We start from the raw sequence: 22,412 nt of genomic DNA, 5'->3' as shown, positions 1-22,412 counted from the left end.
CATCAAATTTATTATCTTTCGTTAAATATGTCAGATGTTTTTGGAGATGGTGTACAAGGGCATGGTAGGTTTTCTTCCTGGTACATTTTGTGTGTGCAGTTGTAACAGAAGGAGAGGTACAGAGGTGGTATGCACAGGGAGGGTCCTGGGGGGCCAGGCCTTGCACCTCTATTACATGTGTGGCTCCTCTAACAGCCTCTGGACCCCTCTACGAGGTAAACCTGAGACCCGAGTCTCACAGTCAGGCGACATTGCCAGCAAAGGTCAGTCACATGTGCACTGCACATATCCTAAAGAAACAATACACAGTAGGGCGGGGCGGAGGGGGTCTGTGGGCCTGTCCTGCAAGCGTCTCTTGTGGTGGGGGTGGGGTGTCAATCTCTGTGGTGCTAACTAGGAGGAGGGTCCTTCTCCTTCTGAAGGTGGGGTGGCTGGGCAGTGTGAGCTGGGATGGGCCTCGGCGAATAGCTCCAGCCTCCAGAGGGTCCTTGGCTGTTTTCTTGTGATGACAGAGTCTTGAACTGTCAGGGCACCAATACCAGGCAGAGACCAGGGGGCAGAAGACAGAGTCCCCAAGGCCACACAAACTCTGGCTGATTGCCTGGTGGCCTGGAGGGATGCTGGGTGGGTCCTCTAGCCAGCCCTGAAACCTGCCTGGGTGGAATCCCTGGGCTTCACCTCTCCTAAGAATCTCCCAGTGTGGGAGGGGCCTCAGATGACAGACCCAGGCGTCAGACCGAAGAACCAAGCATTTTTTCCAAATGGGTCTGCCACCATCAGCTGCTTCTTCCAATCCTGGGCCAGGCAAGTGGGCTGGAGCCTCCTCTAGGAAAGGCCATGCTGCATCTGCTAGGATGGCACCAGCTGGGAACCAGGGACCAGAACCGTCTAAAGACTCAGAGGGAACTTCCTTGGCCTCCCTTCAGACTGAAGTTTTGAATAGTAAATTCTTCACAGCAGCTCAGTTTCTGAAGTTCCAATGAAAAAAATCTGTAGACTTGTTCTCACACTCCGGGGAGGTGTGTTGTTAACAGGCGCACTGCAGAGACAGTGCTCCTGAGATGCTGAGCTGTCTGGCAGGCCCAGGACAGGGCACCCTCCCACCAAAACACACACAATTCCTCATTTGTGCTTTGAGATGGGAATGTGGTATCCTCTCTTCAGCCCTGGAGAGGCAAGGGGAGAAAGGCCTTCCCCAGGGCAAGGAAGGACTGTGTGGAGAGACAGCATCTGGGGAGGGCTTGGGAAGCTGCAGTGTCAGGTCTGGCTTCACCGGCATCATTTGTGACTGTCAGACCCTCAAATTCCTTATCAGAAAATGGGGATCACGCTGCCACCCACCCAGGAGGCAATCAAAGGGACATTCCTTTGGGAGCGTCTAGCCCAGGCTGGGCCCTTAGGATGTTGAGGCATCACTAGGAAGGGAAGAAGGGTCCTGGGGGAGGTCCTGGGCAGATGTGGTGATGGAGTTTGGGGGGCCCTAGAACCTGGGTTTTGTTCTTCATAGCTAGAAAGGGGTGGACATGGAGGAGGAAATGTCTCCCAGCTGAACCAAAGGAGATGAGTTCCCAGCTGGGGCCTCCAACCCTCTGCTTCCCCTCTAGGCACAGCCCCACCACCTGCGGGAACCCAGGGCCATGGGGGCCTTGCCAGAGACTCCTTAGTAGCTGTTGTCTGGGAAGAAAGGTGCACGGGCCAATGGGGTGCAGTCGCTCTCCTGGCGTGGCCCTGCCAGTTCCCCGTATTCGCTGTTATAGAACACCTGGCCGCCTGATGCCCCCCGGTCGGGCCGGTGCTGGCGCCCCTGGGGGTCAGGGTGTCCTCTGGTCATGTCCACATTCCAGCCGGATGCTTTACAGCTGTCGAGACAGAGAAGGTGGCGTCAGTGGGAACCGAAGGAGGAAGGGCTGGACCTGGGGTAGGTTTGACTGGAATCACCAACGACACACTGAGCTAACTGAGCGCAAAGCCAATGGCAATAAATACACACCGGCTCAGCTTAAACAGCAATTCAGACTGATGTGACTGTTAGCAAACATTAGTTCTCTCCACCTCACACCGGGTGTGGGACAATGGAGAATGCCTAACTTCAATCCCCCAAACCTGCTTTGTGACCAGTCTTGCCATCTCTATAAATGGCACCAGCACTGACTCCGTGGCTCAGGCACCTGCCTGTCATCCTGGCTTCCTCTCTTCTCCTCACCACTCTTATCTAATCCATCCACATATCTTGTCTGCTCTAACTTCAAAATACATCCCTGCCCCTTTCTCCACATCCTGTCCCGACTCTGGGCACCCTCTTCTCTCACGTGTCCTTCCCTCTAGTCTACTCTTCAGAGAAAGTGAGATGTCTTTCTCCATCCAGCAGGCCCTTCATTCGCTTCCCATCACTGTCAGAATGAAAGCCAACTTCTGGCCCTGGCCTAGGAGCCCTGCACACTGGGCCTCCCCGCCCCTCTGATGACCCTGGGGTCCTCCCTCCTTAGCTTTGGCTTTCTTTGAAAATGTTGCTCTTTTTTTTTTTTTTAATTTTCTGAAGCTGGAAACGGGAGAGACGGTCAGACAGACTCCCGCATGCGCCCAACCGGGATCCACCCGGCACGCCCACCAGGGGCGAGGCTCTGCCCACCAGGGGGCGATGCTCTGCCCCTCCGGGGCGCCGCTCTGCCGCAACCAGAGCCATTCTAGCGCCTGGGGCAGAGGCCAAGGAGCCATCCCCAGCGCCCGGGCCATCTTTGCTCCAATGGAGCCTTGGCTGTGGGAGGGGAAGAAAGAGACAAAGAGGAAGGGGGGGGGGGGTGGAGAAGCAAATGGGCGCTTCTCCTGTGTGCCCTGGCCAGGAATCGAACCGGGTCCCCCGCATGCCAGGCAGACGCTCTACCGCTGAGCCAACCGGCCAGGGCCTTCTTTTGTTTTTTACTTCACTATTGAAAAGCTTGATGTCAGTCTGACTCTTATTTGCTTCATGAGCTGGTCTTTTTGCCTGAATTCCTAGAATGTTTATCTTTAAAGTCTAATAGTTTGAGTAGGACATGTCTCAGAGTTAATTTCTGTGTAGCTTCCCCAGCTCTGGGTTCAGGTCTTTTATTTAGCAGAGGTATCTTGAATTACAAATTCAAAATATTAATTCTCTTCCACTATAAGCATTTTCTTCCTCAGATTCCAATTTACACATATTGGGTCTTTTTCTACTCAATTTTATACCACTTTACTTTTTAGTCTTTTTATCTCTAAAATATTTTCATTTTATTTTCTTGTCTCTTTGTGTCCACCATGCTCCCCACTGTAAGTCTGCTCTCATCTGTCATCTCTGAGACACCCTGGTCTTCATATTTCAGCTTCTTTCCTGAGTTTAGTCAACTTCTATTTGATATCCTCACACTGTTCACCTCTGTTCTACATTTTTGAGTTTCTGATTCCTGGCGCAGCTGCTGGTCTGGTGATGTGTTTAAGTCATGTTGGAGCCTTTATCACTGTTATTCTCTGCTTCAACTTTTCTTTTTCTTTCTTTTTTCTTTTGTGACAGAGACAGAGAGAGACAGAGGGAGGGACAGATAGGGACAGACAGGAAGGGAGAGAGATGAGAAGCATCAATTCTTCCTTGCGGCACCTTAGTTGTTCATTGATTGCTTTCTCATATGTGCCTTGACCCGAGGGCTACAGCAGACTGAATGACCCCTTGCTTAAGCCAGTGACCTTGGGTCCAAGCTGGTGAGCTTTGCTCAAACCACATGAGCCCGCGCTCAAGCTGGCAAGCTCGGGGCCTCAAACCTGGGTCCTCCGTGTCCCAGTCTGATGCTGTATCCACTGTGCCACCACCTGGTCAGGCTCTGCTTCAATTTTTGAGTTTTATATCTACTCAAAAGTTTTTATTCTGTTTCTATTTTTCTTATAATGACTCTGTATGGATAATGCTTATTTTTTCTGCACATGATTAATCACACTGAAATGTCCTAGACCAGAGTGGCTGTGGAGGGCCAGGGATGTGGGTAGCTTCCTAGATTTCTTCATTCAGGAGTGCTTTATTTGACTCACTTCTTTGGTGTCACCTTGAATGCCTTCAGCTGTGTCCTTCTTTCAAGGGCTCCATTCATGTCCTGCATCCTTTAATATTGTCACCAGGGACTACCAGTCCCTCAGCTTGGAGTTCTGGGCCCCTCTTGGCTGCTGCCATGCTGACCTCCCCAGCTCAGGGGTCCCAGACTGCCCTTTCCCCTGCTAAGTGGATGATATGCCACACTGCCGGGCATGGCTTCTGCGTCCTGAGAGCCCCTGAAGGGTTGGGTGAGCAAGCTGGAAATGAGGACAGGCTGATTCCCCGTGGGGTGGGTGCTGACCAGTGGTGAACAGAAAACAGGAGAGGACTCGGAAGATAAATGCCTGCCTTCTCCTCCTCCCACAGATTCCTCTGAGGCACAGTCTGTGCAGGCACCTGTTTGGCGAACAGTCTATCTGCCAAGTGCATGCACCTGACAGGTGACTGCTGCACTTCTCTGTGGTTGTCACGCTGTGCTTCTAAAGGGACCTGTGCACAGAGGTTGCTGCACCATGTGTGTCTGTCTTCTGAGTCCTTAATATCATCTTGCTCTGTAGAATGCTCATCGTCTGTGGCTTCCTCCTTCCTTCACCAGCAAGCATCTGAGGTACACACTCCCATCCTGCTCATTGCCCGTTAGAAGCAATGCCTTCCCAAGACGGCAGCCCCTGTACCTCAGACTTTCCCAGAAAGCCCTGTTTTTCCTACCAGGTTTGAGCCTCCTCATTATTTCCCTGATAGGGGCCACTGTCCCAGGACCTTGTCATAACTTCCTGTCCTGGGGCAGTCCTCGTCTGACACTCCTTCTGTCAGGCGTAGCTCTGTTGGTTCTGATGCTGAGTTCCCTCCTCTTACACAGACCAGAGTCTCTCTCCTGGTTCTGTCCCAGGCTCTGGACAGCTTTATTCCACGTGTGAAGATTTGAATTTAAGTAGCTATCATCCCCTTGTTCATCCTCTTACTGAATTACTTTATTTTTGAGAGATATAATATTGTTTGGTAAACAAACATTAGCCAGAAACTATTTCTCTCAATGCAATTGGCATTACTTTTCCAAAACCATGTTACTAATAGAGACCACTTGATAGAGGAAAAGCAAAAACAGAGGCCAACCTGCCCCATTTAGAAGCAAAATTATTCCCGGGCACATGACCCCACAAATGTCAGTGTTCTCAGTCCTGCAAACTCTTTCTCTATAGGTTGCCAGGAAAACATGCAATAGTTGGTGTTGACCCAAGAGTGAATGTACCTGTTGAGAAGGTCTCCTGGTGGCTAACTGGGCTCAAATTTATAAACAGAGCCTAGCAGCTGTTGCTAAATAGGGGCCTTTCATGCAAGCTGTACTTTAGGTAGAAGCGTGCACTGAACTGCCTGCCTGCACCGTATTTCTGCTGGCTGACCCAACCCTTATAAAGGAGTTCATGGACGTCTATTTCAACCAATAGGATTGAGAATTTTCTTGTTTAATCAGAGCTGCCCATCTATTTCATCATAAGCGTCTTCACCAACCAATCAGATAGGCTTCATTCCAACCAATCAGGACAGTGCTGTCAGGACCACACTGAGGATTTAAAAATTCTTACTGCATGAAAACAGACCAATCATGGGACCAAGGCAGGGACTTCTCTCTATATATATCAGCTTCCTGCCTGACCAGGCGGTGGCACAGTGGATAGAGAATCAGACTGGGATGCGGAGGACCCAGGCTCGAGACCCCGAGGTCGCCAGCTTGAGTGTGGGTTCATCTGGTTTGAGCAAAGCTCACCAGCTTGGACCCAAGGTCGCTGGCTTGAGCAAGGGGTTACTTGGTCTGCTGTAGCCCCCCGGTCAAGGCACATATGAGACAACTCAAGTGCCACAACAGGAAAAAAAAGAAAGTCAGCTTCCCTCTGACTCAGAGAGTACACTTTCCCTTTTAACAGAAGCCTGCAAACCGCTGGATCTCCTCTAGGTCCAGAATGCCAAAAATTCATCACTGGACCAGAGCTGCGCAAAGCAGCTATCTAACCAGAAGAGGTCCTTGTGTCCAGGACCTCCTCACAGCTGTGCTGTCCCACAGCTGTCTGTATTATAATAGAGCTGTGACATCAATGAGCTGTCCCACAGCTGTCTGTATCATAATAGAGCTGTGACATCACTAAGCTGTCCCACAGCTGTCTGTATTATAATAAAGCTGTGACATCACTAAGCTGTCCCACAGCTGTCTGTATCATAATAGAGCTGTGACATCACTGAGCTGGCCCACAGCTGTCTGTATCATAATTGAGCTGTGACATCACTGAGCTGGCCCACAGCTGTCTGTATCATAATAGAGCTGTGACATCACTGAGCTGGCCCACAGCTGTCTGTATCATAATTGAGCTGTGACATCACTGAGCTGGCCCACAGCTGTCTGTATCATAATTGAGCTGTGACATCACTAAGCTGTCCCACAGCTGTCTGTATCATAATAGAGCTGTGACATCACTGAGCTGGCCCACAGCTGTCTGTATCATAATTGAGCTGTGACGTCACTGAGCTGGCCCACAGCTGTCTGTATCATAATTGAGCTGTTTTCACTGATTAAAGTCTCCCTCTTCACTGCTTCCCAAGTTGGGGATTCCTACTGGCATTGAATTGACAGCAATAATCATAGGTTAACAGTGGTTAAGTTGTAGAGGTCATAAATACACCTAACAGGTGAAAAAGGACATCTACTCTAACATGACACAAATATTTATGGTTTAGGGTAAAATATTCAATGGCAACATATAAATCGATTAAAAAAAAAAGCAGAGGAATAAGCCAACATTGGCATTGGGCAACTGTGCCAGGCAACCCACAAAGGGGCCGAGAAGAGCCCTGTTTTGTGTAATATTGTAGGTTCTGCCATTTAAACAGCTATGTGCAAGTCAACTAATAAAGTCAATCAGTAGACATTTAACTATTTTGTCTATACCCTTAAAAGTTTAAATATTCAGTATTTTCAGGGGGCTATCTTCTTGGGCAAATGGTCACCTTCTATCCAGGTCACTCAATGCACAGGCACACATGAGGATTTCTTTGTAACTGTATTCTTATCAAAACAGGACATCAGTCAGTCAGCTCCAGGTCACATGATCTGTCTCACTCCAGACACCACTGGGCTAAGTTCTGCAGGCCCAGGGGATGGCCTTCCCTGGCTGAGGACGGGTTGTGTATGCACACTAGACATGGTGGAGCACACTTGGTTTTACAAAGAGGTGGTGTCTGAGCATCTGTCACATGCAGGGAGATGTGGAGGACAGAACCAGGTGTGCTGGGTCAGGACAATTATAGGAGAGGGTGCTTTTTTGAGAAGGCTGTTGGCCAAAGGCCTGGAGTCCCACAGTGGATTGCCTTGAACACACAAAAAGGCAATTGGGAGCCATGAAAGATTTCTGGTAACAGAGTGTTGGGCATACACAAGCCCAGGGGAGGAGGCTCAGGGAGCTGTACCTGAGTTCGCCTTCTTGTCTGGGACCGCTCTCCAGCTGCTCAAACTCCTCAGAGGCCAGCACCATCCCGCTGTCTGTCTGGTTATCCTGTGTGGAGAGAAGAAGCCAAGGCTGTGGGCCCTACGGAAGCCAGGACGGGGCTGCGAGGACTGCACTGCCGTCCACCTAACACCCATCTCATGAGCAGGAAACAGGAGCATGCTCACTGGAGCATGCAGGCAAGGGTCATACACCCTGCCACAGAGGAGGAAACTGAGGCCTGGGGACACACTTGGCCTATGCTTAGGTGCCAGAAAAGCTGAGACGCCCCAGGATGGGGGGCCTATAAGGCAGCCATGCATGTGGTCAGGGTGTTAGCTAGGACAAGGTCTGGGCACTTCCTACTAAGTGCTATTCTTGCTATATGTTACATGTAGCACAGTATTTTGCAGATCTGCTGTAAACAGGATGAGCTTGACAAGAACTCAGGAAATAAATGTAGCCAACTGCAAAGAAATCAACATGTAATTGGCCAAACAGTCCTTACAAGCAACTGCTAAGACAGAGCTTTAGATATGAGCCGGTTTCCTTTACTTGCTGTAAGACAACCACACGTGGCTCTTGAAAGAGCATTCCAAGGGTGAACCCTTTGAGTTCAGTAACAAATTTGGTGACTCAGGAGGAATTCTTCTAAAAGAACACTCCCTTTCAGTCTGGTGTGGACACTTGGTGAAGCAGTAGGCAGCAGCAACTGGTCCCGGGCTTACCCGCCTGCACCTCCACTGGATGGAGGGTCTGTTCTGTGGGAGGCTTCCACTCAGGGGGACATCAGCATGATAGCCTGGCTGCTTCCACAGTGAAGCAGAGGGCCCACCCGAACCTGTTTCATTTAGCGCTTCAGAAGGGAGGTGGGGAGATCAGCTTCTGTAGTTGCTTTATTTAGTATTCCTATTCCTGTTCTGGGTATAATTGTCAGACAGGTAGTTTCAGTTCTGGTGTGTACTTGGTTTCTGGTTGGTCAGATGGGAATAGTCTCCGGGGCGCTGGATTCAGGGCTCAACCTTGGTCTAACTGTGGAGGGTTGGGACCACCAGCAGGACAACCCAGTATGTCCTTGGGTGACTGTTGGGCAAACAAGTTTGTAACAAGTGTTTTTAAGGTTTTCTCGCTTTTATTGGGGTAGCACCATATGTGTATAGTCTATGGAAGGCTGCAGGTGCTTGCCCTCAGGGTGGCAGATTGCAAATTGCAAATTGCCTTCCTGCTTGGGAGGAGCCATTGTTTGCTATTGTTTGCTGGAAAAGAGGTCCCCCCCCCTGCCAGTTTTGGCTAGGGGAGCAAGAGAGAGCGCTGAGATTGGTGGGGGCCTGTGAGTCCAGAAAATGAGTCCGGTTTCTACCAGTTGTGAAACTGGAGACCAAGTCGGGGATTGGGAGCCCTGATTTCCACCCAGCCTGTTTGGCTGGGGAGTGCTGAGGCTGGTGGGGGCCTGTGAGTCTGGAATGCCGAGGGGCTTGGGAGCCCTGCCTGTTTGCTCATCTGCCCTTACGAGACTTTAATAAATAGAATGGCCCACCATTTTCTGGCTCCACAGATCCTTTACCGTCTGCCTGAATCCAATGAGAACCTGCATGGCCATGGCGGTGGCCATTAGCCCTACAGTGACCATTTCTGATCTGGTTGTCTGTCCTGCAGGAGTTGGATTTTGTTTGTGCCTTGTTTGTCTTACATGTAAATGTGGCAGCTATGGGAAACTCAAATTCAATTCCCAAATGTAGCCTCTTGGGGTGCATTGTTCAGGTTGGATAAAAAGAGTTCTGTTAACTTGGTTTAAAGAAATTAAGCACTGGCCCTGGCCGGTTGACTCAGTGGTAAAGCATCGGCCAGGCACGTGGAAGTCCTGGGTTCAATTCCAGGTCAGGGTACACAGAAGTGCCCATCTGCTTCTCCCCCCTCTAGCCATGGCTTGAATGGTTCACACAAGTTGGCCCGGGCACTGAGGATGGCTCCATGGCCTCACCTCAGGCACTAAAAATAGCTCAGTTGCCTAGCAACAGAGCAGCATACCAGACAGGCAGAGCACTGCCTGGCAGGGGGCTTGCCAGGTGGGTCCAGGTTGGGCAGCATGCAGGAGTCTGCCTCTGCCTCCCCACCTCTAATTTAATACTACTACTATACTACTACTACTACTACTACTACTAATAATAATAATGATAAAATTAAACATTTACATAAATTAAGAAATAGAACAAATGGGTCAATGGTAGGAAACAGCCTGTCCTGTCCTTGCCCCAGGCTGGGACTCAACCATGGATGTGGCGGCAAGCTTTCTAAATGCAGCTTCTTTGCTTCCTAAGGTTGCAGCATTTCCCATACACACAGAAGCTTCTCCCCGCTTCCATCAAAGAGGGCGCTTTCTGGAGCAAGCATATCAGGGTGGAGCTCGATGGGAAACAGGAAAGGCACCCCAGCAGTTCCTGAACAGCAGTGGGGTTCTCATCAACAGGCCACACCACCTTCATGGAAGGGGACAAGCCAGTGAGCACATGGTTTCCAGTGGAGGTGACGTGGGACAAGCAGGGCTAAGCAAAGGTGTGGCTGTGGGACTTGGGCCATTCTGTGGCTAATGATGTAAAAATATATGCTTGGGGTTATATGGGAGGTAGTACTGGTTTTATCTATGAGCTCTTTGAGTAAGACTCCTATTGTTTCTCTTCCTCTGAAGGATAAAGAAAAAAATTACATGTTACATCTCTTCAAAGAGTCTCATTGACATAAGATGTTCTATTACCAGATGTGACTTCAGAAATTTAATACAGGTCAAATAATCTAGGAGTACTGAAAATGAAAAATGGGCCCAGACGGGTTGGTTCAGTGGATAGAGCATCAGCCCAGCATATGTACATCTCAGATTTGACCCCCGGTCAGAGCACACATAAGTGACCATCTGCTTCTCTTCTCTCTCTCCCTCCCCCTTCTCTGCCTCTTCCCCTCCTGCAGCCAGTGGCTCGATTGGTTCGGGCGTGGGCTGCATGCAGAGGATAGCTCAGCTGACTCAAGCATCAGCCCCAGTCTAGGCTGCTGGGTCCCCTTCTCTCACTTAAAAAAAGAAGAAAAAGAAAAAGAAACACAAAAATCCCCTAAGATTCCCTGATTGCATTGGTGTCAGAAAAAGAAAGTACAACCTGCTATGAGTCAGTTTTACTGGACTTGCAAAACGAAGCAGGTAGAATCAACCATATGTATGTAGTATTTTGAGTAGCAAGCCAAAAGGGTGGGCTTTCTAGCCACATGGTGTGGGAGAAAGGTGGAAATGACATAGGGAATTTTTTTTTTTTTTTTTACAGAGACAGAGAGAGAGTCAGAGGATAGATAGGGACAGACAGACAGGAACGGAGATGAGAAGCATCAATCATTAGTTTTTCGTTGCGCATTGCGACACCTTAGTTGTCCATTGATTGCTTTCTCATATGTGCCTTGACTGTGGGCCTTCAGCAGACCAAGTAACCCCTTGCTCAAGCCAGTGACCTTGGGTCCAAGCTGGTGAGCTTTTGCTCAAACCAGATGAGCCTACGCTCAAACTGGTGACCTCGGTGTCTCAAACCTGGGTCCTCTGCATCCCAGTCCGATGCTCTATCCACTGCGCCACTGCCTGGTCAGGTGGGAAGTGAATTGTTTTAGCAAGACTTCAGAGGGGTCTTAAGAAGACCCCTCTGGTTCCCTGTTCATTCATCCACTAGGATGGTTTTAAGGTCACAGACTCTGGGCATGTGAACAGGCACACACTCCCCCCTCCCTGTCAAGGCAGGAAGACTTCTGAGACCTCAGCTTCTTTTCTGAGTGGTCCATCATCTCTCTCTCCCTTCTCCAAAGCTGAGGGGCGAGGTAAAAGGGCTCACTCTTTGTATTTACAGGCAGGAAAAGGTATGTCTAAGGCTAACCTCTGTCCCGACCTTGGGGAGTGGTCCCCACAGCCTGGGCACCAGCCTACATGGCCCTGGGAGTCTGCTGGCTGGCAGTGGAATGGGCTGACCTAGCACTGCCCTGCTGTGGGAGAAGCAGGGAACAGCAGCCCAGGGTTCTGTCACAGCAGAGCAGCCAGGGAAGTTTAGGGGCAGAACACTGCACAGCTGAGTTGGGAGCTAGACGGGAGATGGGGGCAGGGTGGTCACATCACCGAGAACCTTCTTTTTAGCACACTGTGGCAGGTGAGCCAAACTGGGAAATCAGGCATCCTGGGCCTGTCCTCTGTCTCTCACAGTCACACCTGCAGGTCAACCTGGGAGGCCTTCTTCTCTAGGAGCCCAGAAGCCAGAGAGGGCTGAGAGGAGCCGGGACCTGCAGCTGCTGGGACGGAGGACTGGGGCTGTGAGCAAGGGCGGCACGGTGCCAGCAGCTGAGACCTGGACACTACAGGAGCAGCCAGCCCTGACAATCCCAGGTGCGGCCTAGACGGCAGTGGGCTGGCTCCCTGTCCCAAGCTGGTTTCTGTACCCACTTCAGGTGTTCCTGCCGCCTGCCTCCCTGCAAAGAGCCCGGAGGCCCTGGTCTCCCACTTACCACCGAGGCCTTGTAGGTTGTTAGGGTCATGGGAAATTCTTCGAACGTTTTCATCCTGGAGGGACTCTGCGCCTGGGTCCCTCTGGCCAGGCTCCCAGGGAGGGACACACAGTTGTAGTATCTGTGGGGAGAAAATAGGAAGTGCTGAAGAAACACACCCTAGAATCCTTCCGAAAGCTCTGGCCACCCTGTCTCCTCCTGGGAAGGACCCAAGGCTGGGGCTACAGTGCTGCTTTGGGCTCCTCACACTTCTTTTGCAAGAGGATTAAACCTCCAGAGGCCACTGTGGGGAGGGTGCAGCAGGGGAGTGGAGCACAGCCAGCTGGGTTTGGTGAGAGACCGGGGAGCCCTTCATCCTAGGATGGGCCACCCTGCACAAGGCGGCAGCCCTGGAGCTGTGAGCCACTGCCTGGCCTGCATGTGCATGTTAAGGGTGGATAGGAGCACCCTGGCAAAAACCACTGGCATTCCTGCCCCCAGGCTGGCCCTGATCTACACTGGGGCAGGTGGGCAGGACTCGCAGAACCCTCCCAGCCCCAGTGGGAATGTGGAGTGTGAGCAGCTACGAGACCTCGGATCCAGAACTCTGGACCTCAGGCTACGTTCTCAATTTTGGAGTCCAGTTGGTGGGTGGCCTGCCCTGCTCCCAGGGTCTCTGCCAGTGGCCCATGTGACTCATCACCCGTCTTTCTCTTCCTGCGAGTAGAGCTGACCTGGGCACTGTACCCCAGATGGGCAGTCCCTCTAAATTGGAGTCTCTTAGGGGCTGGGAGTACAGGGAAGATGGAGGGCAGAGAACTGAGGAGACACAGCAAGGAGCAAAGTTGAAAGGCCAGGTGTCCTGCAGGGCCCTCGAGGCTGACCAGGAGGGTATCCCTGACACCAGCACTGGCATTGAAAGTCACTTTGCAATTTGAGTTGACATATAGTGGTTTCGCATTGCTTTTTCCTTGATGACTAATGAGGATAAAACACACCGTGTCCAAACTGTTTTCTTCCTGTTGGGAGAACCCCTGGGCCTGGGGAGGGCAGCTGACCTGGTGGCCAGGCTGTGCCGGTGCCGGTTTGGCCAGCTGCCCTCCTCAGTGGCGGTGGCCTCGGTGACATGCAGGGCTGTGGTGGATGCCTGCAAGAAGCTGCCCTCCTCCAAACTCAAGCTGCAGGGTGCCATGTGATCCTCCTCCTCCTCCTGGTGGCAGGAATGGAAGAGATGGCCAGGGTAGAAGGGCACTGTGACCCTCAGCCCCACCCTTGCACTTAGGACTACTGGGGTTCCTGACCCGAGAAGCACCTGGCTCTGTGGGCTCTGGGGATTAAGTGAGCCTGGAGGAGGCTGGCACAGTAGTAGCATCGTCCCCACAGCACCCACCCCGCAGCTTCAGGAGCCAGCACCACACCAGCACTTCCCACCCTCTTCTTTTTTAGGTGAGAGGAGGGGACATAGTGAGACAGACTCCCGCATGCACCCACCAGGATCCACCCAGTAACCCTTGTCTGGGACCGATACTTGAATCAACCAAGCTACCCTCAGCACCCAGGGCCAACTCTTGAACCAACAGAGCCACTGGCTGCGAGAGGGGAAGAGAAAGAGAAGGGGGACAGGGAGAGAGAGAGAAGCAGATGGTCACTTTTCCTGTGTGCCCTGACTGGGAATCAAACCCAGGACGTCCATACTCCAGCCTGATGCTCTATCCACAGAGCCACCAGCCAGGGCCACCCACCCTCTTCCTGAGGCAGAAATGGATGCGAGGTGCTGTGGCAGCAGGTTTCCGTGCTCACTGCTCCAGGTCCCAGAGCACTGTGTGGTCCTGAGCCAGCCCTCAGCTCCCCAAGGGGTGAGACACAGGCAAGCGCAGGTGCAGGGGCAGAGTGGCAGGAGGCAGAGGTGTAGTTGGGGGGTGCAGCACATTACTTTTCTGCCTGGAGCAGGAGCAAGGGACTCCTCGAGGGCTCTGACAGGCTCTGACCACACAGTATGACAACCCCAGGGTAGGGGTCAGGGACTGCTGCAGCAGGACACGGTGGACAGGCACTCACCTGCTGGCCTTCACCCTGGAGCAGGTCCCCCAGCATCCCCACCAGCTCCGAGAATGCAGGCCTTTCTTTGGGGTCCCCAGACCAGCAGCTCAGCATGATGCGGCGTCTGTGGAAAAGTAAGGCTGAACTGGGGCCTGAGGACCTGCATCCGGTCCCAGTCCCTCCACCTCAGCCCCCACAGCCACCTGCCTGCTCCCCACCCCAGGAGGGCTCAGGCACAGGCTGTCCCTCCTGCCTTCAGGAAGGACAGCAGTGGAGTGACAGACACATCTGCAGACCTCTACCCCCACCCCTGACTGTACCACCTCCCTACTCCTGCCTCCACCTGCATACCCCCCACTGTGCCAACCTCTCCTGACCCCCAAAGCCTGCTTGGCCAGCAGAGGACTCACATGGCGGGAGTAGCTAGCTCTGGGGCCTTCATTCGGGTGCCCTCTTTCAGTCGCTGGCAGAATTCCTCGTTGATCTGCACCCCAGGGTATGGGGAGGCCCCTGATAGCAGGAATGGGGTGCGGGTAGGTGGGTGGGCAGCAGTTGGCTGCTGCTCAACCCAGCCTCCCAAACAGCCTCTGCCTTGGCCCCCTGCAGCTCCTGGAGGGGCCTGGCAGTGCATCCCTTCCACCAGGAGCAGTTCTTTATTTGGTTAAAATGGGAGGTGGCACCGCCTGTTAAGGTTGCAGCAAGCATAATAAAAACAGCATTCAGGGATTAACAGGGTTCCTAGGAGCCTTTTAATCTCCCTCTGCCCCCAGGGTAGTACGGGTCAGACTGCTTCCATCCTTGCTCAAAGCCCTGCACTGTTCGCATTGAACTGGACTTTCAAGGTACTCACCCAGACTGGAACAGCCCAAAGAAGCTGTAAGGGCCACCTCTTCTAATTCTGGCTGCATCTATTGACCCCAGCCCTGCCCACCTCTAACATGCAGGGACTGTGGGCTTGGCTGCCCCCAAGCCCCACCCAGGCTGTGGTCCTCCCAGGCCCCCCTGCCTCCCCCCACCCCTTCTTCACCAGTCCGCCCTGCCCAGGCCCTCTTGCCCACAGCACACATCCTTCCTGGGCACTCCATGCTCCTACTTCAGGAGCAGCATCACCACTGTGGCCATTCAGTGCTTTCACTGTCCCATTTGCTCACTGCCTCCCTCCAACCCTCGTGTAGGGATTTCACTTTGGTCCTGCGGGGTCCAGGCTCCACCGTGGGACTTGCGTAGGTGGATGGGTCCCACATGAGCACCCAGCCTCCTGCAGTCCTTTCCCCAGCCCTGGAAGCAGGAGCAGCATCCAGACAGTAGGCGAGGGAGGGCTCAGTCAGGGGGAAGGATTTTGGAGGACCCACTATGTCTCTCCCTCTGGGACCTGTGGTCAGCTGGGGACTGCCCAGTGAACACAGGCTCTGCCTTGGCACAGGCTGCAGCCTAACAGCCTCCAGAGGTGCCAGGGTGGCCCACGCAGGGCATAGAAGGGGATCTATCCAACCACCTGCCTCAGAACCACCTGGGCTGCATGTGCCAGGGCTACCCAGCCCCCTGCATCGCAGGGGATGGTGGTGTCTGGAGCCTGTGATCCCGCCTGTCCCCTCCCCTGCACTCACCCAGGGAGAAGATCTCCCAGAGCAGCACCCCAAAGGACCATACATCGCTCTGCGTGGTGTACACCTTGTCAAAGATGCTCTCAGGCGCCATCCACTTCAGGGGCAACCGGGCCTGCAGGAGGCAGAGGAACTATGTTCCCATAGGGGAGAGGAGAGGGGGGCCAAATCCTAGCCAACCACCCTCCAGTCCCTTGTCCTGTTAAGGTTGCAGCAAGCATAACAAAAACAGCATTTTTTATGCTCACTGTCGCATTTGCTCACTGCCTCCCTCCAACCCTCGTGTAGGGATTTCACTTTGGTCCTGCGGGGTCCAGGCTCCACCGTGGGGCTTGCGTAGGTGGATGGGTCCCACATGAGCACCCAGCCTCCTGCAGTCCTTTCCCCAGCCCTGGAAGCAGGAGCAGCATCCAGACAGTAGGCGAGGGAGGGCTCAGTCAGGGGGAAGGATTTTGGCTGCAATTTTTATTTTTATGTATTTAAATGAGAGGAGGGTAGATAGATATACTCATGCTCCCAACTGAGCTATTTTTAGCGCCTAATGCGGAGACTTCATGGAGCCATCCTCAGTGCCTGGGGCCAACGCACTCAGAGTACATAGAGCCATGGCTGCAGGAGGAGAAGAGAGAGTGAGAAAGAAAGGGGAAAGCTACGGGGAAAAAGCAGATGGTTGCTTCTCCTGTGTGCCCTAACTGGGAATTAAACTGGGGACTTCCACACGCTGGGCTGACACTCTATCCACTGAGCAAACCTGCCAGGGCCGGGCTCCTGCAATTTGCCCTGCTCCTTTCCACCTGTCAAAGATGTTTGGCACCTCCCTGAAGACTTCCTCTCTGCTGCTATCTTGGGTCCCTGTGGCCCTTTTTGGCCTCTGCACTCTCCCAGAAGCTCATGTACCCCTCCTCTAGCTCCAGAGCCTCAGCCTGGCCTCTGGAGGAACCAGGTCCCTGCAGGCCCTCCCTTCCCCACCTCATCTACTCACTTGGTCTCCTCACTGGAAGCCCGGAAGCCTGGTGTCACTTCTGACCCCTCCTCCTGTGGCTCCTGATGTGCTTCCCATCCTGTCTCTCTCCCACTGATGACCTCTACTCGGGTTCCCTGAGGGCCACAGCCCTTTCTGAGTGGCTACTGTATCCATCTGTGCACCCCCACTCCTATCCCCTCATAATCCCCAGAGGCGGCTTCTCTTGCTCCTCACCTCCACATATGAACTTCACCTCACACATCCCACACACCTGTCCCTCACTTTTGCATAGCCCACACATCTGCCTCTCACTGCCATACAACTGCCCGTCACCTCTACACACCTGCCTCTCACCTTTACACACCTCCACACACCTGCCCCTGACCTCTACATACCTGCCTCTCACCTCCACACACCCTGCACACCTGCCCCTCACCTCCGCACACCTGCCCCTCACCTCTACACACCTGCCCCTCACCTCCGTACACCTGCCCCTCACCTCTACACACCTGCCTCTCACCTCTACACACCTGCCCCTCACCTGCTTCTCACCTCTACATACCTACCCCTCACTTCCACACACCTGCCCCTCACCTCTACACACCTGCCCCTCACCTCTGCTTCTCACCTCTACACACCTACCCCTCACCTCTACACACCTCATACACCTGCCCCTCACCTCCGCACACCTGCCCTTCACCTCCACACACCCCACATACCTGCCCCTCATCTCCGCACACCTCACACACCTGCCCCTCACCTCCACACACCCCACACACCTGCCCTCTCACCTCCACACACCTCACACACCTGCCTCTCACCTCCACAAACCTGTCCCTCACCTCTGCACACACCACACACCTGTGAGAGTGAAAGACAAAAGCCTTTTTATGTCTGTGTGGCCTAACACAGATGGCCCATCTAGCCATTGCCTCCCTCCAGCCCTCCTTCTTCCTCCTCTGGAGAAAACCCTTAATCAGCTAAGGATACTAGTTCAGGTGCTTGCCTGACAACCTCTAAGTGCCACCACCAATCACACACTGCACTTAGCTCCCTCAAACTTTCTGTGACTGCCCTGCACCTACCTGGCCAGTCCACCTCCAGGATGGACACTATGAAGGGTACACCTCTCCATGTGCAGCCCCCACAGGAAAGGCATGGGAGCCAGTGTCCAACTAATGGACCAAGGCACAGGCCAGACACAAGATCCAACAGGAGTGTCATGGTCCCTGATCCTCAGCTTCTGTCCCTATTCTCCTGCCCTAGATGCCTCAGCAGGTCACCTGGCTTCCTGCAGGCCCTTAGACCTTCCATGTGGATAGCAGGGAGTCCCCCACCCTGCTCTGGGACAGGAGACTCATGGCCAACACTCACACTGCCTTTGCGCACATAGTCAGGGTCCTTGTAGATGTCCCGGGCCAGGCCAAAGTCACAGATTTTTACCACGTCGCTTTCTGACAGTAAGATGTTCCGAGCAGCCAGGTCTCTGTGGATGCACTAGGGGCACAAGGAGGTGCAAGGGGCAGTCAGCGAGGGCCCTGGTCCTTCCACCACAGGTCTCTGTGGACCCCCAGGACTTGTAATGAAGAGGGCTTGTGAAGTTATGGGGACAGAAGAGAGAACTGTAAGGTGGACAGACTCTAATTCCACATCCAGTTCTCCTGCTAACTAGCTGTACATTTTGGGAAGTCATTTCCATGCTGTGGGCTGTTTTCTCTTCTGCCAAGTGGGAAAGACATGCCTCTATTTCAGGGTCACTGTGGGGTGAGTTGGGACTGCTCCCACCATGGCATGCTGGTGGGTCTGCACTCTTTTCCACTCTGAAGGGCCTGCTAGGGCAGTCACCTTGCGGGAGGCCAGGAACTCCATCCCTCGGGCCACCTGGAAGCTGTAGCAGACCAGGTCTTCCATGGTCAGTGGGCTCAGCCATAGGTCCTCAGCTGCATAAGGTGGCAAAGCAGGCTCAGGAGGGGTCCCTTCCAGGGTCCTCATCTTCCATGCCACCCCAAAGTGAGTGTCTGTTCTCCAACCCTTGCTGCATCTCTCCTGGCTGGGCCCCTGGGGCCCCTAGCACTAGCTAAAAAGCACACGGGCCCACTCTCTGCCCCTCAGACTCCACTCTCTGCAACATCCACTAGTCCCAGTCAGTGAATGCTGCTACACCAGTGGACCACTGCACCTTCTACCTCTGCTCATTTGCTCCCCCTCCTCATCTGCAAGGCAAACTTCTATTCATCCAGTGATGCCCAAGGTCTCCTCCCCTCCTAAGGCAGAACCATTACATGCTCTCCCCACATAAGCCCCTCTCCCATGGAAGCCCCTAGGAAGACACCAGGCCTGCTTATCCAAAAGTCCCCTGATGATGAAGTATCACGGTGTTGGTCACATCTTGGGCAAGAAGAAGCCAGGCTCTTACCTTCTTGGACCGGAGGGGTCGGCTCTGCTCCGCCCTTGCCCATCAGGAACCTTGTGAAGATGGCCCTTTCACTGCTCCCAGGCCTCCTCCTATCAGCTTTGGCGCCCTCCACCATGGTGCAGAAGCGTCTTCGCTGCTCGGGGGATTTTTCCTGCGGACACACAAAGCGTCTGAAGAAGGCAGAGGTATTACCCACCGGTCCACCCTGCGATCTCACTGCAGAGCTCTGGTCCTGGCAGGGCGCCCACTTACTGCATAGGGATTGAAGGCCTCCCGCTTGGCGCGCAAAAAGTTGGAGAGGTTGCCGTATTTGCAGAACTCCACGATGACCATGAGGGGGCCTGGGGCAGGGGACGGCAGGAGCCAAGTGTTTGGTAATCGAGGGCACATGGGAGGGTCAGCACTGCAGCAAGGTCTCCGCCCACCTGCCCTTCTCTGCCTCAAGTTCAGCCAGCCCCTCGCACCCGCAGACCCAGGGGGCCCTCGATCCATACCATTAGGTTTGGTGCACGCCCCCAGGAGGTTGACCACATTGAGGTGGTTACCGATGTGGATTAGGATCTTGAGTTCCGACATCAGGGCGCGGTGCTCGCTAGCTGTGGCGCCCTCTGGAGGGAACACAGGAGCTCTGCGTGGTGCCAGTTCTGCCCGCCCCAATCTCTGCATTTAGCTAAGGCACCTTCAGCGCTCTTGACAGCAGGGGTGCAGGTCCCCAGCACCGCCAGTTGCCCCTCTGAGGCAGGAGGTTCAGGTGGGATTGGGAAGGATTACTCAGACCTGAGCCCCAAGCCTAGCTCTGAATCCCATGGACTCCCTGTAGAACCTTTTGTGAGACCCTGATTCCGAGCCTCAGTTTTTCTTCCTGCAAGAGTTGCTGCTATGCATTAGCTCTGCGGCCCCTCCACCAGCTGACCCCACACCTTTCAGCATTTTCACGGCCACAGTGTCACAGCTACTGCCTTTGTTGATTCCGAAAGCTGAGGCTTCCACCACCTTCCCGAAGGCCCCATGGCCCAGCACTCTCCCTGTGGAGGCAGGAAGACGATTCCAGGTGAGCTGCACGGAGGTGAGGTGGAGAGGGATGGGCAGCAGGGGCAACCTGAGTGGAGGGCCAGGAAGGAAGGCCCAGGAAGGGGAGGAAGGTCGGGAACCCCCCTGCCAAACAGGAAGATCCTGGGGAGCAGAAGGACAGAGGGAGAGGGGAGGAGAGAGGCAGACAGGAAGGCCTGCATCCTCTCCTAGCAGGTGTGGTGGGTTCACCCTGCTCAGAGCAGCAGGATGTGACCTCTGGGGCCTGGGAACTGGGAACCCTGGCTGTGGTTCTGGGGATGCACTCCCAACGGAAAGGTAAGGCCAGGTGGAGTCCAGGCGGGACTTTCTGGCATGAGTTCTGAGAGTGGATGAATTTCAGGGCTACAGCCTACTGCCCCACAGCAGCTGAAGTGCCTCCGCCAGGCAGGACAGGATGGGTGGGGCATGATGGGTACTCGTCTCACCCAGGTGCAGTCGATCCCGGGGGAACTCCCACTGGCTGGCATCATAGGATAGGTATTCACACTGCTCCTCCAGGGGTACCTCCCCAGGGTCCATGATGATGGACAGGTAGCCAGTCTTGATGTCTGCGTGGGCTGGCTGGGGGTGGGGGCAGGCACAACGCATTGGTTAGGCCATTCCTCTGTGACTTGGGTAAAACTTTGTCCGGCGCAGGTGGGATCTCCTTCGGGGCTCTCAGGTAAGGAGAGGACAGTGAGACAAACAGCACGGAGGTGTCAGGGAGATTGAGGCTTCCAGGTGAGCCAGGAAAGGACCTTATTCCTTATCTTATGGGCTGGCCAGGGTGGAGAGAGACCCCACGAGGAGCTGGGGAGAGGAGTGCTCACCCTCCTCATGTTACAGAAAATGATGAGGAGGAGGACCCAGAAAAAGACAGCGATGACCCCGGTGCCGATGAGGATCACGATCTCCATGCTGCTTTTATCCTCGGAGCCTGAGTGGGCAAAAATAGCCATGTGTGTGCGTGCATGCATGCATTTAGAGGGTGCACCCCCAACCCCCTCGAGTGCCCCTCTGGTAAGGTGGCAACAACTTGGTAAGTGTGGGCAGGAGGTAGGTGGAGGGGTGTGCGGGGGAGACCGGACCTTCCACAGCCACACTGGCAGAAGAGTTGACGCAGCCCTTGGCGTTGCACACGCTGCATAGATAGTGGCCTGCGTCTTCCTCACGCACGCGTTGGATGCTCAGCTTCTGGTTCGAGTCTGCCAGATCGATTCCTGCAGGAGATGGGGTGCAGATTCAAGTTTAGATGCGCCTCAGGCCTTGGTGCCCTGAGCCTCCACACGCACCTCTTTGCCCTGGTCCACCCCCTACCGGACTCTTCCTCCAGCAGCCTCTCGTCTTTGTACCACATGATGCTGGGCACATGCGTCCCGGCTACTAGGCACTGCATCTCCAGGGAGTCGCTCACGTTCACCAGGAGGTCGGTCAAGTTCTGCGTAAGTCGCGGGGCTTCCAGGGCTGGGTGCAAGAGTCAAGAGGGATGTAAGTGGAGCGGAAAGGGGACCTCCAGGGAGCAGAGGGTAGAGACTGATTGCAAGAAGCTGAAAGAAGGGGAAGGGTTTCTAAGCAGGTTGGGGAGAGGATGTTCCCGCAGACTGGGCTCATGGGGGGAGCGCCCAGACTCCTGCTGGGCTGCGGGAGAAGGCTACCTGGAAAGCGCTGCCCGCTATGCCCGCTGGCTCTGCCTGCCTCACCCTGCACTGACAGGTACTTCTTCTGGCAGTGCTTGTCGTGGCTGTGACGGTCCTGCACCTCGCACACATAGTCACCCTCATGCTCGGGTGCCACGTGAGGGATTGTCAGGCTGAGCGTGGTGTGGCGCACCCCCGGCGCAGCCTCCTCCAGGCTCGCGGCCAGTGGCGTGGCAAACAGGTGCACATTCTTGCAGTCGAGCAGCAATGGGTTCCCGTGTACATCGTGCAGTGTGGACAGGTTGAGGCGGTACCATCGTAGATGCTCATAAGTGTAGTTGTCTGCCTGGCAGCTCAGGTGCACAGCCTGGCCCTCTAGGGGCTCTTCTGATGGCTCTGATTCAATGCTGAAGCCATGGGGGATGGCTGGAGTGTAAGGAAGAGCTGCTGTGACATGGTATCAGTGACACTGTGATTCACCTGCCAGGTGAATTCACCTCCCATTGGTCTTTGGACTTAGCTCTCAACCAAAGGTATGCATCATGCAGATCTAGGCCAGGGACACCACCCAGAGCCCACTTCACTCCTTTCACTTCCCCTTACTGACCACTGGGGCCAATCCACAGGCTCTCCTCCTTCTGCCTCCTTCCAGCTCTCTCCTGGCTGTTCCTACCTCTCCCAGCTGCCCCTAC

The 22,412-nt window shown here is 54.1% G+C and overlaps 1 protein-coding gene across 2 annotated transcripts in view; it reads right to left on the bottom strand.

Moving 5' to 3' along the window:
* The window catches only part of FLT4 (fms related receptor tyrosine kinase 4), a 46,403-nt gene continuing 23,991 nt past the window's right edge, over positions 1–22,412 (bottom strand). For both annotated transcript variants that reach the window (XM_066272423.1, XM_066272424.1), the window contains 18 exons: positions 21,784–22,146; positions 21,401–21,547; positions 21,172–21,303; positions 20,914–21,020; positions 20,530–20,665; positions 19,954–20,058; positions 19,528–19,641; positions 19,286–19,374; positions 19,034–19,184; positions 18,463–18,557; positions 17,992–18,114; positions 15,657–15,768; positions 14,460–14,559; positions 14,068–14,173; positions 13,068–13,219; positions 12,031–12,151; positions 7,493–7,578; positions 1–1,859 (listed from right to left, as the gene is read on the bottom strand). In XM_066272423.1, coding sequence (XP_066128520.1) covers positions 1,661–1,859; positions 7,493–7,578; positions 12,031–12,151; positions 13,068–13,219; positions 14,068–14,173; positions 14,460–14,559; positions 15,657–15,768; positions 17,992–18,114; positions 18,463–18,557; positions 19,034–19,184; positions 19,286–19,374; positions 19,528–19,641; positions 19,954–20,058; positions 20,530–20,665; positions 20,914–21,020; positions 21,172–21,303; positions 21,401–21,547; positions 21,784–22,146 — 2,438 coding nt within the window. In that variant the 3' untranslated portion in view covers positions 1–1,660. The remainder of the gene's footprint in view (positions 1,860–7,492; positions 7,579–12,030; positions 12,152–13,067; positions 13,220–14,067; positions 14,174–14,459; positions 14,560–15,656; positions 15,769–17,991; positions 18,115–18,462; positions 18,558–19,033; positions 19,185–19,285; positions 19,375–19,527; positions 19,642–19,953; positions 20,059–20,529; positions 20,666–20,913; positions 21,021–21,171; positions 21,304–21,400; positions 21,548–21,783; positions 22,147–22,412) is intronic.

Source organism: Saccopteryx bilineata, chromosome 4 (assembly GCF_036850765.1).
Source record: "Saccopteryx bilineata isolate mSacBil1 chromosome 4, mSacBil1_pri_phased_curated, whole genome shotgun sequence".
Lineage (NCBI taxonomy): Eukaryota > Metazoa > Chordata > Mammalia > Chiroptera > Emballonuridae > Saccopteryx > Saccopteryx bilineata.
This window is presented reverse-complemented; position numbering and strand designations above follow the sequence as displayed.